This window comes from Pelobates fuscus, chromosome 11, assembly GCF_036172605.1.
Source record: "Pelobates fuscus isolate aPelFus1 chromosome 11, aPelFus1.pri, whole genome shotgun sequence".
Lineage (NCBI taxonomy): Eukaryota > Metazoa > Chordata > Amphibia > Anura > Pelobatidae > Pelobates > Pelobates fuscus.
The window spans coordinates 26,929,276-26,947,425 of record NC_086327.1 but is presented as its reverse complement, the minus strand read 5'-3'; the positions used below and the strand labels follow the sequence as shown (position 1 = coordinate 26,947,425).

Here is an 18,150-nt window from a genome sequence, read left to right as displayed (position 1 = left end):
CCAATGAACATCTGAATGGTTCAAAGGAGAACTGGGTGAAAGTGTTGTGGCCAGATGAGACCAAAATTGAGCTCTTTGGCATCAACTCAACTCGCCGTGTTTGGAGGAGGAGGAAAGCTGCCTATGACCCCAAGAACACCATCCCCACCGTCAAACATGGAGATGGAAACATTATGCTTTGGGGGTGTTTTTCTGCTAAGGGGACAGGACACCGCATCAAAGGGACGATGGACAGGGCCATGTGCTGTCAAATCTTGGGTGAAAACCTCCTTACCTCAGCCAGGGCATTGAAAATGGGTCGTGGATGGGGATTCCAGCATGACAATGACCCAAAACACACAGCCAAGGCAACAAAGTAGTGGCTCAAGAAGAAGCACATTAAGGACTTGGATTGGCCTAACCAGTCTCCAGACCTTAATCCCATAGAAAACCTGTGGAGGGAACTGAAAGTTCGAGTTGCCAAACATCAGCCTCGAAACCTTTTTGACTTGAAGAGGATCTGCAAAGAGGAGTGGGAAAAAAATCCCTCCTGAGATGTGTGCAAACCTGGTGGCCATCTACAAAAAACGTCTGACCTCTGTGATTGCCACCAAGGGTTTTGCCACCAAGTTGAAGGGGTCAAATACTTATTTCACTCATTGACATGCAAATCAATTTATAACTTTTTTGACATGCATTTTTCTGGAATTTTTTTGTTTGTTTGTTATTCTGTCTATCACTGGTAAAGTACACCTACCATTAAAAATATAGACTGATAATTTCTTTGTCAGTGGGCAAACGTTCAAAATCAGCAGGGAATCAAATACTTTTTTCCCTCACTGTAGATTATTGGAGTCATGGGTAAATAAAATATGGGATACAGATGGAATTGTAGGGGTGAAATGTTGCAGACGAAGAAAGGACAGTTGGAGTTAAGCCTGTCAAATGCTGTTGAGAAAGAAAAGAAAATGACACTGATGTTAAAATGGAATGTTTTACCCGTAATTCATAAAGAAAGTTGTAATTAAACATTATATAGTGTTTGTTGGAGAACATAGTTAACAAACACTAATATTTATGATATTTACAGTTCACGAGTAGATGTTTTAGGTTTTTTTTTTGTAGAAACTCAATACAGCTGTTTCAACTTGTACTCCACCAACTGGGGAAGTACCACAATGACAGGTAGCAAGAGAGTCACATGGACCCCGTGTCTTGCACTCCCTGTCTTTAACGTTCTGCATTAGATCCTGTATGTCACCAGCACACAGTTCTAATAACGAGGATTTGATTGACAGATGACAAAGAGCCACCATTTTAAAGAGGTTTAAATAAAAGTCTAGACATTTGCTAGCATTTCTGATAGGCTAGTACAATATATAGATGGTATTTAATGTTGTTTTTTTTAAATGAACCTAATGTCTGTATACCATGAAAGGTACACTTTAACGTAACTTGCATTAGAAAAAAAGGCAAAGGAAATAGAGGAAAATATTTACTCTAAAAAAGTATATTAAAACCAAATGTATTACCATTTTAAACGTGTTGCAAATTACTCTCAATTGTCTAATTTTTCCTTTAGGCAGAAGAAATAAACTTGCAGTACCCAAAATGGGCACTCGGACTCCTTATCAGCCTGATTGTTGTGGCTTCATTACCCATCCCAGTTGTGTTCTTGAAGGAAACTTTACAAGGCTGGTTAAAGAGACGGAGAACCAAAATGTATGGCCAGTGCGAATACAGGCAGGGAAACGTAGTGGATGAAATCACGGGACCAGTAGACGAGACCATAATCAGTTCTGGTCATGTTGGAAATGGTTATCTCCCAGTGGAGATGGAAGACATGGCAGAAAGGGGACAACTTCTTAACACTGCAGAAGATGAAGCTGAGGAGGACACTAATAATGTACATGGATAAATCTTACAATATTTTTGGGAGAAATAATTAGAGTACAGTAAAAAAAGTAGGATTTGGTTTGTGGTTGACAAAAGCACTTTCTAATAACGTGTCTACCTGCAAACGGTTCCAAGTAAGACTAGCCAGGGTTTTTAATAGTAAATCTCTGATAGCCAACAAGGTCAATACACATGCCTTTTTTTGTTAAAAGGTTTTGTTCTACAAGAAAGGTGACTGTGCCATGATAAACAAAGGAGATGTCTCTTCACCACCGTAGCTGCTTCCACCAGTATTTTGAGTTCCTACCTCTCCTGCTGACTGAGTTTCCACAAAAGTCTCCTGCACTTTTCATCTGAAAATAAACGGTACTGACTTTTTGAGGGAAGAAAACTCCTTTTTCAGGATTACACAAAAAAAAGCATTGCTTTTAGCATAGTAAAGTGATACGAATGATCATCTGAGGAGATAAAACAAAGGGAAAATGGAGTTATGTTGGTCTAAATGTTTTGCACTTTCATTGGTCCATCAAAGATGTAACTGGATCTATTGAGATCATTACTGGATCAGAGGTGGCAATCTGCCTTTGAGTGTTGTTGCCAATTCTTATCTTTATTATGAGAGTTTAGCCACGCATAATATGCGAAATGGAACCCCAGCCTATGACTATTTATGTTCCACAATGTAAAAATGTTTTACGCCCTGGAGGAACCTCTAAGAGGTCAATCATTGGTCCTATTCCCAAATGCTTGAAAGACAGAATACTGTTACACCATCTTTGGATTTTGACAGAGAGAAATAAGATTTCTATTGGTTTGTTTCTTAGCTGAAATTATAAGTCCATCTCTGTTTTCCTGTTTTCTTGCTCCTGTCGATGTAAATACTTATATATTTATGTCTTTTCGTTTGAGTCTACAATGTTCCCATTGGACACAATCTATCATTTTACAAGGTCATAGAATTGACCTATTTCTCAATGTACAAATGTCTTTCTAAAAAGAAAATATATTTAGATTTGCAATCAATCTTTGTACCTTGCTAAACATCTAGTCACTGGTTGCTAAGTTTGTAGCTCTGATTAATTATTTTTATTGGATATCAGATTTACTCCCAATTATTGTAAGGGTCGTTCATTAAACAGTAAATTGTAGTCCACTGAAAACATAATTGCAAAATTTAGGCCAAAATCGATGATTTGGAAAAATTTGCCAAATCTATAGTTACAGCTTGGCCTGAATTTTTAGATATGGGTCTTCGGTTCCCTACATTAAACTGTTTAGTGAACGAATTCCTAAAAGTTGTGCGCATGAGATTGTAAATAATTATACATATGTATGATCACATGTGAGCATTTCGGATTGCTTAATTGTGTAACACACACAAGTTGTATAATTATATGATTTAAACTTTTTTTTAAAAATCAAATCAAAATGGAGGGGTCTTCATATCAAAGGTACTTATTTTGATGTCTGCCTTAAAGGGACACCCCACTGCCCAAATACCAAACACAAATCACTGTTTAGTAGATATATCCACAGTAAAGGCATACATACATTAAATTATGCATTTTTGTCATTATGGGTATATTTAAAAACAGCTTGCAAAAGCTTGTCTGCAGCCCTTGCAAGCCCTCCCCTTATTACCCCGCCCAGATTTTATGTGACTGTCCAATCACAGACTTCCCAATGCAGCTCAATGAGAAATCTTTGCAAGGCAGGTGCTCTGGGCAATTGCCGCCTCTTAAGTTTAATTTCATCGAGCCAAACAACCAAGGAATAGCAGGACTGGATGTCGTTTTTTAAAAGTGTCAATTTATATTGAAATCTTTAGTTCACTTGTAAAATGAAAAATGGGAACACACATTTCACACAAAGTGCACTTCAGCAAGCTGTGTGGAGTGTCCTTTTAATTCTAACTTTATTTTAATATGATGGCAAATCAAAGATCTCCACTGTAAACATTGAATATTTTTTAATTCTCTTTATTTAAAACGCAGTAATGTGCCTTTCTTACTGGAGGCTAGCTTAATTACTTGTATTTATTGACTGTACCCTGCATCGACGTGAAGTTCTGTGATTCACAATCTCTTGTACAGAAGCTGTAGTAATGCATGCCACTGACTCTGTAACAAAGGACTATCACAATTATTCGCTAGCAGGATTTGGAAAGCTGAAGCCATGATAGCCCAACTACAAACTTGAATTATAGATGGTTTCCAATTTGTCTGCTTTGTTCTAGAGTTTAAAAATTACTTTGAGTTCCCAACAACTCACACTTAAATGAATAACCCTGTGGGTTGACATTTCATGCACAACGTGTACCATACCCACCCACTGTAACAAGAGTTGTATTAAAGTATCTCTATCATCAGAAATTTTATTTATAACCCTTTATAGCCTGTATATTCTTTTTCATAAAATCGTTTCCTTTTTTTTTGCACAGCGGGTATTCAGCATCATCAAAAAAAATTAAAGAAACATTTTGATTTCTCTGCATTGCGAAATACTGAAAGATAATCAGATCAAAAGTTAAAATCCAATGTTCTTATTGGCTACTGGTAATACATGTGCTGAGCCACTGATTTTATTTTTTTTTAATATAAAATATATTTATAACTGACATTGACGGTTTGAAATCTGTGACTCAATTTAAAGATTTTTACACACAAAAAAAAGGTCAGATCTTCAAGTGGTCATTGGTTGAGAAATATTGTTTTAAACTCGTTCATGGGAAGACATTTCCAGGTGACAGCCACTTTAAAGGACCACTCTAGGCACCCAGACCACTTCAGCTTAATGAAGTGGTCTGGGTGCCAGGTCCAGCTAGGGTTAACCCATTTTTTTATGCTATGTTTATAAATGGGTTAAGCCTTCCCCAAAATCCTCTAGTGGCTGTCTCATTGACAGCCGCTAGAGGCGCTTGCATGATTCTCACTGTGAAAATCACAGTGAGAGCACGCAAGCGTCCATAGGAAAGCATTGTAAATGCTTTCCTATGCGACCGGCTGAATGCGCGCGCAGCTCTTGCCGCGCGTGCGCATTCAGCCGACGGGGCGGAACGGAGGAGGATCGGAGGCAGAGAGCTCCCCGCCCAGCGCAAAAAAAGGTAAGTTTTACCCCTTTTCCCCTTTCCAGAGCCGGGCGGGAGGGGTACCCTGAGGGTGGGGGCACCCACAGGGCACTCTAGTGCCAGGAAAACGAGTATGTTTTCCTGGCACTATAGTGGTCCTTTAAACACATTGTTGGTGTGGGTGACGCATGGCTGTTTTTGACTAAATTTAATGGAGCATAAATTTATGTATACTGAGTTAATTAATGTCTGTGCCTAACTTGATTATGACTTGGAAAATGGCGGCCAGTACGATTTATGGGAAATCGCTGGATTAAGAATTGTTCAATAGTTTCACATTTTGGATCACGTATCTGGACTATGGAACTAGTTTAGAAAAATTGCATTTTTTTTTGTACTTTTTCATTTTTGGAATGGAGACCGTTACAATAATTTGTGTTGTGCTACTTGATGTAACTAACAAAATGTGATATACCAGGAAGAGGGCTGTATGTATTAAAATGTTAAAGCATTTTGCATTGGAAAAACTGTTGGATCAAAGTTCTCGAGTTTATATTGGACAGGTGTGTTCAAAGCCAGTCACACTGTTTGGTTAACCATCAAGCATCACATATTAATTTGAGCTAGCATATTCCTGGGCTAGGCTTGAAGACACCACATTCGGCTTTCTTTAGAGACAGGATTTTGCACACACAGACCAGAGCTTTTCTCTATCAGGGTTATTTACTAAGTGAAAATTTCAAGTTAGTTCAAAGTGAATTTTAAGTTTCAAGCCATTTTAAGGCCAGTGTAGCAAAACACTTAAAATGTTTACAGTTTGGCTGTTTTGCCCTTAAATTTGAAATTTACTTTGAATTCTTAATTTAGTGAATAACCCTTTAAAACATGAATTTTTGGGAAGTTAACCACTTGAAGACCACATGCCGTCATGCAGTGCTTTGATGACCAGTGACGGCATAGACAGTCATGCAGGAAAGGTACCAGCAGGGGTTAAACTAGTACCAAGGTACGATTAGTTGCCCCAGACTGAGAGGTGAGCTCAAGAGTGATCGCTCTATTTCTATCACTGCCCCCTGCCTGCAGAGTTTAAAAAAAATAATAATATGGTATCGAAATATACCTGGGGGTCCCCTCTGTCTGTTGGGGTCATAGTTTGTGACCCCACACAGGGCTATGAGCAGCACTCAAAGTGAGCGCTGCTCATAGCCCTTTAAAGGACCACTATAGTGCCAGGAAAACTCGTTTTACTGGCACTATAGTGCCCTGAGGGTGCCCCCACCCTCAGGGTCCCCCTCCCGCCGGGCTCTGGAGAGAGAAAGGGGTTCAAATCTTACCTTTCTCCAGCGCCGGGCGGGGAGCTTTCCTCCTCCTCTCCTCCTTCCTAGCGACGTCATCGGCTGAATGTGCATGCGCGGCAGGAGCCGCGCGCGCATTCAGCCAGTTCATAGGAAAGCATTTACAATGCTTTCCTATGGATGCTGGCGTCTTCTCACTGTGATTTTCACAGTGAGAAGCACGCAAGCGCCTCTAGCGGCTGTCAATGAGACAGCCACTAGAGGCTGGATTAAACCTCAGTGGAAACTGCTATGTTTATATAAAAAAAAAAGGGTTAACCCTAGCTGGACCAGGCACCCAGACCACTTCATTAAGCTGAAGTGGTCTGGGTGCCTATAGTGGTCCTTTAACCCCTTAAGGACGCATGCCATGTGTGACATGTCATGATTCCCTTTTATTCCAGAAGTTTGGTCCTTAAGGGATTAAATGCCTTGGTAGCGCAATCGCTGATTTTAAAAATCATTGCCCCACACAGCCTGCCACAGTCTCTCCCCCCCCCCCCCTTTCAGAGAGACCCCCAGGATCTGAAAAAACCCAGGGGACATCTGATTGTTGCTGGGCTCTGCCAGCTGTGTGCTACCGCATGAGACTGAGCTCTCCCTCTCATGTTGCAATCACACAGAGCCCTCTGTACTGTGTGACCTTGGAAATTCCTTGAGGGGTGGGTTTAGCAGGTGGGATTAGGACTGGGATTATGGGTAGGATTATGGTTAAATTATTGGTTGGATTAGTTGTAGGAAAAGGGGTTATATTATTGGTAGGAATATAGCTTAAATTATGGGTTGTATTAACAGTTGCATTAAGATTTGGATTAGAAATTTGATTAAGAGTTAAATTAAGGACAATATTAGGGGCAAGATTGGGGGAAAAGATATACATGTAGGAATATCATTGTACTCGAAAACAGTCGCAGAATACAAATATGGAAAAAATTTGCAGTAATCGGATGCAAGTGGGGTATTCGCTAGGCAGTGCACAATTTTAGAATATACGCTATGGTTTAAGAAGAGTGATGCTAACATGCTATAAAACATTTCTAAAGTATAGCGAAGGTACTAGGCTGCGTATGTGTGTGGATGTAAACGTTATGCTTAGAGCTGTAAGCGTGTGGTATAGCCTGTGCGAGGTAAAACATACATTTTCTATAGGTTAGTATGCTGGAGCCTGTGTTAGTGAAGTGCGTGAGAGAGATGTCAGTGTGTGCCTTGTGGAGTGTGCTCCTTGAGCTTTGGTACAGTAGCTATGTGTCTGATACTTCAGGTGGGTAAACATATTCATGCTAATCAAAGCAACAAAATCCCCTGGGAATCCCCCAGGCATGAGTCCCGCTCCAAACAGGCTGGCATTACCAAGGAAGTATAAAAGGAACATAAGAACAGAGAAAGGTCCTGAGTATTAATGCCGTCAGCCGATGCCTTGCTGGGTCTCAGTGGCGCCCCGATGTGGTGCTCTATGTCTCGCTCTCAGTAGTCCGGGGGGCGCGTATCCGGTGAGGAGGTCTGGTTCACTCGTTGGGTACGTCATAGTCCCGGTCGTGGGTCTTACTCTTGGCTGTGGTTGCGGGCTGCAGTGGGTCCGCTGCAAGCACTCTGGGGCTGCTGCTTTGTCTGGTGTTTCCGGTCGGTCACGGTGCGCTATGTTTCTCCGGGGCTTTTGTTGCAGAATTGTTTGTAGGCGGTGTGGCATTTGATGGTTGCAGGCAGACGTCGCCCTGTATCGGGTTGCCTTTCCCGGGCCATATTTTCCCCAAGCGTGTCTCCGGGTAGCAGCTTTTGGTTCAGCCCCTCTCTGTTGCCTGCCCATCTCAGGAGGGGAGTCCGGGGAAGCTTCCATGCCCCTCTCTATGGCCTCCCATGTCCAGCCCCGTGGTTCGCTGTCGGGCTCTGTCACCGGTTCCGGGGGTCTCATACGTGCTTCCAGTTTGGCCCAGAATGGGGCAAAGATTTTGTTGAGTCTGAGCTCTGTTTCTCTAGCGGTAGCGCTGGCTACTGGGGTGAGCAAAGCGTCTGCCATTTTGTGGGCCTTAGGCGCGTCTTCTGGACTTCGTGGTCCTTCTGGGGATAACCCTCGCCAGGCCATAGGGGGTGGAACGAGGGCCCCCGGTCGGGTTTCCAGCAGCTTTTGGCGTCAAGAGAGCGGCCGTCTCTCCCGCGCTTGCCATGCTAGGAGGCCGTTTAATGCTATGGGGTGTACTTTTCGTAGAGCGTCGCTTGACAGATGTCTGTGTGTGCATCCCGATGTACCCGTGCTCCGGGTGACCTTTGTTTTCAGTTTTGTCGCTTATTTTTTTGTTAATTTCACTTAATTTGGTCCCTTCTGCCAGAGCTGTGGATTCATGCATCCTCTCTGCTCCGCGGTCAGGACACCCCCCTCCCCCCCCCCCACTATTTGTTTTATAACTTCTAAAAATGTATTTAAATCCTCCACATATTGGGCATTCTGACAATCAGGACTAATACGTGAATTTATTTTTAATACGTTTTCTTTACTTGCACTTGGTGTGTAGAACTTATTAGATGTAAAACTGAGAACATAATAGTTTTTTAATGTATTTTTCCACATATTTAAATCTTTTCTTCCTATCCGATATTGCATTGTTTATACATTTAGGGTGTTATAAGAGAGGAGCCCTATTAGTCTTCTGAGAATTATACATATTGTGTATAGGTGCACCTAAACAGAAAGAGGGGAATTGTGATAGAATGAACGCATTGGAAAAGTTCCAAAAACAAATGTGTTACATCTTAGTCCTTAAGGAGTTAAAGTGGACATGGCTGACTTGGAAAATGTACACACTCGGCTATTTTAACCTAAACTTTGAAATTCACTTTTTTATTTCTGACAATTCACAGCTTAGCAAATAACTCTGCACTTTAGTTTCCATTTCTAAGATTGCTTGGATTATTTACTAAAGAAAATTCAAACTGAATTTTAAATTTAAGGCCATAGTAGCTCAACTGGAAGCTTAACTGAATTAGAGAATCTTTCTGGTCCCACGATTTTGAACCATAAGTGCAGAGCAGGGCTTCGCTCAGAGGCATAGCCAACGTCATTACATGTCCAGGGGTAACTCTTTTATTTGTGCCTCCCCAATCTGCTCACCAATGAAAACTTCAGGTTTCCATGTATTGGTACCCAAAGCCAGGACCGGCTCAAGACATTGTGCTGCATCTCAGGGCAGACAGATGGAGGGACCTGCACCTGGGTTGGATGCTCGGACGCTGAGTGAGGACCCAACTGATTAGTGGGCCCCAAGGTTTATAGAGCCGCACAGAGGCGGCCTGGATCCCTAACAGCCGGGGCGGCAAAATGCTTCCCAAGTTAAAGTTCCGCCTGGGGCCAATGCCCGAATCCATCCTATTGACGGGCTGGCCCTGCCCAAAACCATCCCACTCGCTTCTGACCCACACTGACACAGAAACACTATGTATAACAAAGTTTAAGGGGCACCACAAAGTGAGGTGGGGGAAGGGTGTTAAAAAGAGGGGGTCAGACAGACGGATGGATGCCATCACGGCCTCCAACTTTCTTTGAATAAATATAGGCTGCATCATTAAGAACTGCAATTTTCAAAGCAGTAATGAGTAGTATGGATATCTTATAGTGAACCAGTTAACCAATTTAACCATGTAAACACCAGTATTATGTGTGGATGTTATTGAATAAAGATTGCAGACCATGTTAATTCCTTTTCTTTCTGGATACACTGCCTTTTACATTTTGGTAACAGTGCACTGATTTAGACTGTAAGCTTGATTAAACCGGGCCCCCTTTTTTTTTTTTTTTTAAGTAGTAATTGTTTGCTTGTATACTGGAAACCCACTGTATAAAATAGGTTGGTGTTTTATAAAATAAAACAACCATGAATATATAAGTAATAAAAGAACGATAGCGAGAAAAGCATGAGCCATAACAAGGGACTGTCCATTGAAACCTGAGACGGTTGGCAAGTATGCATTGCACACTGCAGTCTGGGAATGACAGGCATTTTTAAATTGGGGTGGGCCACTCTGCCTCTTGGAATTTATAAATAATCTTCTTTGGGATTGTCCTTCCTGCTAGAGGAGACGGGGAGCTTCGAGTAGTGGAGTACAGTACATTTTTAGAATAGCTGTATATTATGGTTTATAAAGCGATTAGGCCCCTTTAAGTTACTAGAAGAGTGTACACTGCATTACACACACTGCAGGCACAAAGATTGAATAATTCAATAAGCTCTGAATTTTTGTGCAAATTAAAAACCAAAATAAATAGAAATGTTTGCTAGATCTGCGATCCTCTAAATTGCCTAAAATTAATACAGAAATGAACACATTGAAGATTGCACCCGACATAGCCCCAAAACCAGGAATTCTTTGGAAAGGACATATTTACAATTTCATTTTAATAATAATTTCGATATACAGAGACACTCCAAACCCCTAAAGCACTTGCTGAAATGCCTTATGTGTGAATGGTGTGTCCTCTTTTTTTTTTTCCATTTTAAACCCTTAAGGACCAAACTTCTGGAATAAAAGGGAATCATGACATGTCACACATGTCATGTGTCCTTAAGGGGTTAAAGAAATTGCAAATGTCAATACATTAACCTTGTTACACCCCTGGCTATCAATAGGACAACTGATCCTGTTATTTCCTGGATGTTTAGTTCAGAGGCAACAATTGCCCAGAGCACCAATCTTGCAAAGATTTCTCAATGAGCTGCATTAGGAAGTGTGTGATTGGACAGCCAACAAAAAGTCTGGGCTGAGAAGACTTGCAAAGGATGTTGACTAGATATCTGTAGCTTTTGCAAGCTGTTTGTAAATAAACTACCATGATAAAATGTGTAATAAAATTCATGCATGTTGGGGCGGGGCCTGACCGCAGAGCCGACCGGTCGACAACTGACAGAGCTCCGGCAAGAATCCGCTTAGGAACCCACTTTTCCCGACACAAGCGTAGACCAAACGGGCTGATTAAGCCAGCAAACAAAGGGGAACACTACGAGGAGCATAATTATACCGCTCCGGCGGCGAACCGAGCATTTTAAGCCAGACCGGCGGCTGAGGCCTACCAGACTGGAGGGAATAGGAGAGGCGGCCGCTCTCCCCCCTCTACGATCGGGGGCTACGATGCGGGGAGATCCTTGTTCCCCCCCCCCTGGACCGGCGGGGGTCATCCTGGTCCACCAACCTAAGGCAAGCACTCACCTCTGGGTCGCCACCTCGAGCCACGCTGCCCAGATGGCCCCACGAGGCATGGCCAAGATGGCCGACGGCAGTGCTCTTAACCAGCAACAGCAGACAGATGAAGCATGGGCGGAGGCTTTCAGGGCTAGATGGGAAGAAGTCTGCCAGCGCTTCTGGAGCCGAATTGGGGCCAAGCATCCACACCCCACTCAGGAAGCAGCCTCAAAGACAAAGAGTCCCTGTGCACCCCTTCACAAGCACCCGGATCACTCGGACGAGGCGCTGCCACCTAAAAAGCGTCCACAGGGCACGAGGACCAGGCGGGTGAGGCGCAGATCGGGCATCACCCGCCCGAAGTTACTGCACAAAGGCCAGGCAAAGGCACCCAGGGCACCCGCGAGAAACGCCCAAGAACCATCAGCCACTGGGCATGGTCCCAACAGCCTGCAATCAGCAAGATACCGCAACCAGAAACGAAGCCCACAGAAAGCAAACACCTACCGCACAGCCAGCTCAGTTGTAGCAAACCCAAAGGGCAAAAACACTCAGCCACCAGATAAGCATCTAGCCAACACCTGCCCCTCGCCACAGTCAGAACCGGGGATGCCGCAGCAGACCGGAGCCGACACACACGCGGCGGACCACCAGCAGCAGAAGCCTCAACAGGTGATAAGGGGCATGGGCACTCTTACTGAAATCAAGTGGCTCCAACAGAGAATCGGAATTGGGTGAACTCCAGAGACTGAGGTCCCAGAGACTTTACGCATCTAACGCTGAAGACACGGTACTGACCCACGATGAGACTTTCCTAGGGCACCGTCCTAGTATGTGCAGCGCTCATGCTTAATCATATTCCTTGTGTTAACTTTAATTTCGTTAATCTTAATGTAATTCTTACTGCATGTTATGACCGCTTAGACCAACAGTTAATGTGTATAAAATGTATGCCTCTCATTTAGCATGTCTCCCGCGTAGTTATGCATAGTCAAGCAGAACCAGGTTCACGTTTAGACCTTAAAGCGAGGACAATACGTAAATCTCAAGCTACTGTTCTAAATCGAATGTTATCTTTCATGTAATCTAACTGTTGAACCCTGCATAAGTATAGGGAGGAACTTGTGTGACTATGCATGCCACTGTTAAACTCTGTTAAACTATATGTTGATATAGGTTGATACAAGCTGCTGTGGCTATTGTGGAAACTTTGTGGTTCATCTCTATGCTTAAAACTGTGCGGGATACAGCCCAGCGTATTTTTCTGTAACTTACTCAGCCTGGCTTATTCCCTGGCTATGCAGCACACTACTCTCAGCAACCACACAGCCTGTACACTGCATATTAGCTAGTTTGTGGAGACCAGCCACGTTCTTCCTCTATCATACCACAAGCCAAGATAGTATTACCTTCATGCTGTTTTATTCTTTTTATTTAGCTTTTTTTTTCTGTTTTGTTGTAATGAAACTTAAGAATGAATCCTGTTTACTTATGTACCTATAAAAAAAAAAAAAGTGCAATGTTTTAATAATGCCATGTGATCATATGTGAATATCAACCTGGTGGCACCAGCTGTTGTGGCAGTGCACATCCTACTGTTACTCATATGCACGAATAAAATAAAGAATTAAAAAAAAATAAAAAAAAAATTCATGCATGTTTACATTGGGTGTATATCTATTAAACAGTGATTTAAATACGAAATTGCCCAGTGTCCCTTTAATAATAAAACTCAATATGCTTGCCACACAAACAGCTTCCTAGCAACAAGTTAAAAATTTATTTTTAATGCACGAAGGCAATTAGAAGGCAATTAAAATTAAAAAAAAATTAAATCTGCATTTATTACTTTTTTTAGAAATTTGAAGTCCTTAAAATCCTACCTCTTCTGCATGTTATACAGCCAAGCAGATTGCTGGGCAGTGTCCAATAAAATGCTTCTCCTAGAGAAGCATTGTGGACGAAATGAACACATTTCAAAGCCATAAAAAAAACATACATGTAAATAAATATTCATAGAAAAGAATAACTTTAGTACGGTAAATAATTAAATACTGGATGTTTTATAAGTTTTATAAATAATATTCATTGTGCTTGAATAGATCCCAAAATATGCTTCAGTAACAAAGAAAGAAGGAGTTTTAAATACGGTACCAAGGTGCAAAACCAGATCGGAGGCTGTCCAAACCCCATTTTACAAATGAAAAATACAATAAGATCCAGGCACTCAATGCAACAATGGTGTCAGGTTTATTGAAGATTGAGAGCATGAAAAAAAAATAGCAACATTTTAACATCAACTGATCAAACTGGTCCAAATATGCTTCTCTGACTTTGTCTTCCTGTTCAGCTATCTGTAAGAACTTTGATCTCATGCAGGAGGCTGCTGGCAGTGCTGTTTTCGTACTGACTGACTAAGACAGGGGCCAAAATATTTTTTTTTTTCAGGATGTGTGAAGGTGGGACAAGCCAGGGAAATGATGGCTCATAGTGCAAAGATAAAGTGGTTAACTAAGTATTAGAAAATTCAGCAGTGAGATTGCAATGACATGATCTATGCAATAAAACTTGATTAAGAAGAACAAGGAAGTCTCTACTGACTAACTCTGCTGTAGTCACATATTTTTCGGTCTATATTTTGCAATTTGGTTTTCATGTCTCCAAGAGTGCATGCAGTGTTTAGTGAATATATTAGTAAGTTTGATTGCATCCATTGCCATTTTGTTGAAATATTACCCCCTTTACTACCAAGTTATCTGAAAACAAATGACCACCATTTGTTTTTCATATCAATAACACTCCAAAATATAATGAGAAAAACATAATTATAATTAAGTAGACAAAACTATATTCTGTATAGTTTTGCAAGGGAATATATACTAGAGGTGAGTGAACTTACAATCTAGAAATATATGTATGAACTCTTGTTTGACAGTTAAAGTCACTCAAAAAGTTACCGAATAATGAATTTGAAAAATTCCTATTTTATTCTTACTTGCAAGTTAATATAATAGTGAATAACATGTACGTTGGGTTTTGGTAAGGATGCACCCCTGTTGCCTGTGTGAAAATGTTATTGAACGTGAAGTCTTTTATATCAATTTTGTTGCTTCTCATCACCAATTTGGCAAAGAGAGGATTTAAGGAGTTGTACAGAACCACCCATTACTAACAAGGGGTATTGTGAAACGAAGTTTAAATTTACTAAATACCTCAATGGCCGGCAGGCACTATCGGTTTAGATAAGAAAACTGAGGTCCATAACAATGTGATTGTAAAGTCGTAAAGTTGTATGTTCCCGTAATGTTGACAATGTTGGCTTCTGCGTAAGCCTGTTAACCGATGTGCACATGTACGTGTCATTGAGTAAAAAATAAAGAATTTAAAAAAAAAAAGAGCCACCCATGTTTCTTCAAATATAGGTTACTTGGCTACTTGAATTCTAAAATGCAGTGGCATCCCAGGAAGTCTGTCTTAGTTTTTTATATAATATTATAGTTTGTTTTGAGGTATCAGTGGTTGGTTAGGGTTTGTAGCAGGGCCGGATTAACATAGGGGCTGATGGAGCTGCAGCTCCAGGCCCAGGCCTAGGCCCATGGAATAGGCCCATTTAAAAAAAAAAAAACGTTTTTTTTTTTTTTTTTTGTTTTTTACAACTGGCCTCCCAGCCAGTGTCCTTAGTGTCTCAGTGTCCCCTAGTCTCCCATGGTCTGTTCCCATGTTTCTCAGTGTCCCTAGTGTCTTAGTTTCCCCAAATGTTTGTGTCCCCATGTCTCTGTGACCCCATTTCTGCCAGTGCCCCCATGTCTCTGTGACCCCATTTCTGCCAGTGCCCCCCCGGTCTCCCGGTGCCCCCCCGGTCTCCCAGTGCCCCCCCGGTCTCCCAGTGCCCCCCCGGTCTCTCTGTGTCCCCCGGTCTCTCTGTGTCCCCCTGTCTCCTAGTGACACGGGACACACTGAGACATAGGGACACTGGGAGAAATGGGGACATAGACACTGGGTGACATGGGGATACATAGGGACACTGATGCCAGGCTGGCCTTCCAATTCTTTGGACAGACGTGCCCCTTTTTGGGCATGTTCGCTCCTTTTAGCAGTTCTGGTCACGTGATTCGCGTCAGTGGCCCACCCTTTTACCCTGCCCATTGACTTCCTGCTTCACTGAACACTGCTGTTAGGGAGTATGGATTTACTTGAAAGATGAAAGCATAAATTAGAGAGAGATGAGCATAGAGTATGTGTTTTCTTATAGCGGCATCCTTTGAGTTTCCCTCCAACACCAACTCCATCAGATACATGACGCTTGAGAGGTATGACTGTTTTATTGTTTTTGGTCGATAAATTCTGTAATTAGGCCCCATCATAATATTCAGCACCAGGCTCACTGGGCTCTTAATCTGGCACTGGTTTGTAGTATGTCATAAGCACGTCATCATTTTCGACAAGAATATTGGAACGTACATGCTTGAGATTCAAGTTTCATTTTCCTCTGGTTTATGCAATTGGAATGGAGTATGGGAGATGGCTCATCATATATTAGTATAGGTGTGGTTGGGTCAGGTCAGGAAGTGCATCATGTGCAAATTGTGTCCAGAATATAACAACAGAATATTGCATGACTGTCGATCTAAGTAGAATTTCCACATCCATTTTTATTTCCTGGACACACATCGACTACATCATGATGATGGCCAGCACAAAAATTTGCTGCCCATGCTGTCGTATGTTACATAGTTACATAGTTACATAGTTACATAGCTGAAAAGAGACTTGCGTCCATCAAGTTCAACCTTTATCACATATGTTGTTGCTGTTGATCAAAAAGAAGGCATAAAACCCAGTCTGAAGCGCTTCCAATTTTGCCACAAACTAGGAAAAAATTTCTGACATGTTGCATTCATGTGACACAGGAATAAAATTAATTTGTCCGGCAGAATCCCATAATTTAGAGGCCATAATTGTGGAAAATTCTGCAAGTAGTCTATAGTCACAGCTTGTCTTAAGGAAAAAAAGTGCAATGTAATTAATTTAAATATATACACACATATTATACATATATATATATATATATATATATATAAACCGTGCAATTTCAGGTTCCATTCCAGCACTAGGACTCCATTCCAGCACAATGGCCATTGGAGCAACTAAATGACATCCATTTGACTAAATATACATAGGGATTAAGGAGAGAGCGCAGGTAACTTTTTATTTTCTTTGGTTTTTACTATATATTGGGGCTGATGTGTACTGTAGTCATTGCCGCCGGCCTAGTAGTGATGGGAGTGAGCGCAGGAATTATCCTTTTGTATTTGTTTTAAGAGGAAAGGAGGCTAATAACTAATGACCAACAGAGCATTCTAAATTTTAAACAAGATAAAACGATTTCATTTAGAAGGGTTGGAGTAATTCTAAGATGGCATCAACAGTATTTAGCAATGTCTACCTGGAAGAGTAACTATCATTGCTAGATCAGGACACGCTGACATACGTTTAAAGGAATCTTAACTAAAATTTAAAATAAACATTAAAGCACATAATTGGGGAAAATAATTCCATCACTGGATTCCGTAAACACTCAACATTTTGTCTCATGGCTTATAATTATGTCTCCAGAACACGATAGTGGCATTTATTTTCCCAAAATATAAAATTCACTATTGTGTATTTTTTCTTTCCTTTACATTCTTCCAACCCACGTACACATATCGCACCTGGAGAAAAAAACAAATGACAAATAATACACCAGAGAATAATAATCTGTTCCAGATGTTATAATCTAATCCTGTTACTCATCTGAAAAGATGTGTAATCCATTCTGTTTACGTTTTTAGAAACTTGGCACAATTTTAATTGGGTTTGTCATTTAAACATCTTGCTACTGAGTCAGTAGAGTTTACCAAAGAATTAGTTTTTTTTTTTTTTATTACATAACCTGAACCTAAAGCTATTTACATTTTACGATAGTCACACATCTTGGCAGAGTGCCAGGATTTATTTAATCATTATGCCGTAAATATACTTTCCAGTTTGAAAAAAATTGCAAGAAAACTAAACAAACGAATAAGTGTACCTTCCTAATGTGATGAGCCACTCTGGCGAAACGCGTCCGTCAGAGGCTCTGGAAGCTTACTCGGCAAACCTTGGGTGTCAGTTTGTCATTACCGCATACCAAACAGTAGTTATTTATTATTATTATTTATATAGTGCCAACAAATTCCGCAGCGTTTACAGTGGGTGGACGAACAGACATGTAGTTGTAACCAGAAAAGTTGGACACAACAGAGGGGTTGAGGGCCCTGCCCAATGAGTGGGGTAAAGTGACACAAAAGGTAAGGATAGTATTAGACTAATGATAGTTGCAAGAGAGGAATCAGTTAACCAACATTCCGAGAGATAGCAACCATTGTTCATTACGGTGTCAGTTTTTCATTACCGCATACCAAACTGCGGTTAGCCGACACTCCGTGAAATAGCAACCTTTGTTCATTACGACTGTTTAGTCCTCAGGTTAATTCTGTATTATTTAATACCATTTTGAGGTCTCAATATATATTTTTTTCTATTTGGCAATGTGGGTGGCTTAGTGTGAGAGTAGAATTTGTTAAGGGGTGCCCTCGAAGGCACATTAGTTTCCTATATTTTAAATAAATAGGTTTATCAAATACTTTCTCCCTTGCCTCTTCACCTAAAAGCTGCTCCACATCA

At 41.3% G+C, this 18,150-nt stretch overlaps 1 protein-coding gene across 1 annotated transcript in view; it reads left to right on the top strand.

Moving 5' to 3' along the window:
• Positions 1 to 3,284, top strand: part of LOC134578030 (sodium-dependent neutral amino acid transporter B(0)AT2-like) — a 40,759-nt gene extending 37,475 nt beyond the window's left edge. The window contains exon 12 of the mRNA XM_063436997.1: positions 1,562 to 3,284. Within this exon, the coding sequence (XP_063293067.1) occupies positions 1,562 to 1,897 (336 nt within the window). The 3' untranslated portion in view covers positions 1,898 to 3,284. The remainder of the gene's footprint in view (positions 1 to 1,561) is intronic.
• Positions 3,285 to 18,150: the final 14,866 nt, after the last annotated feature.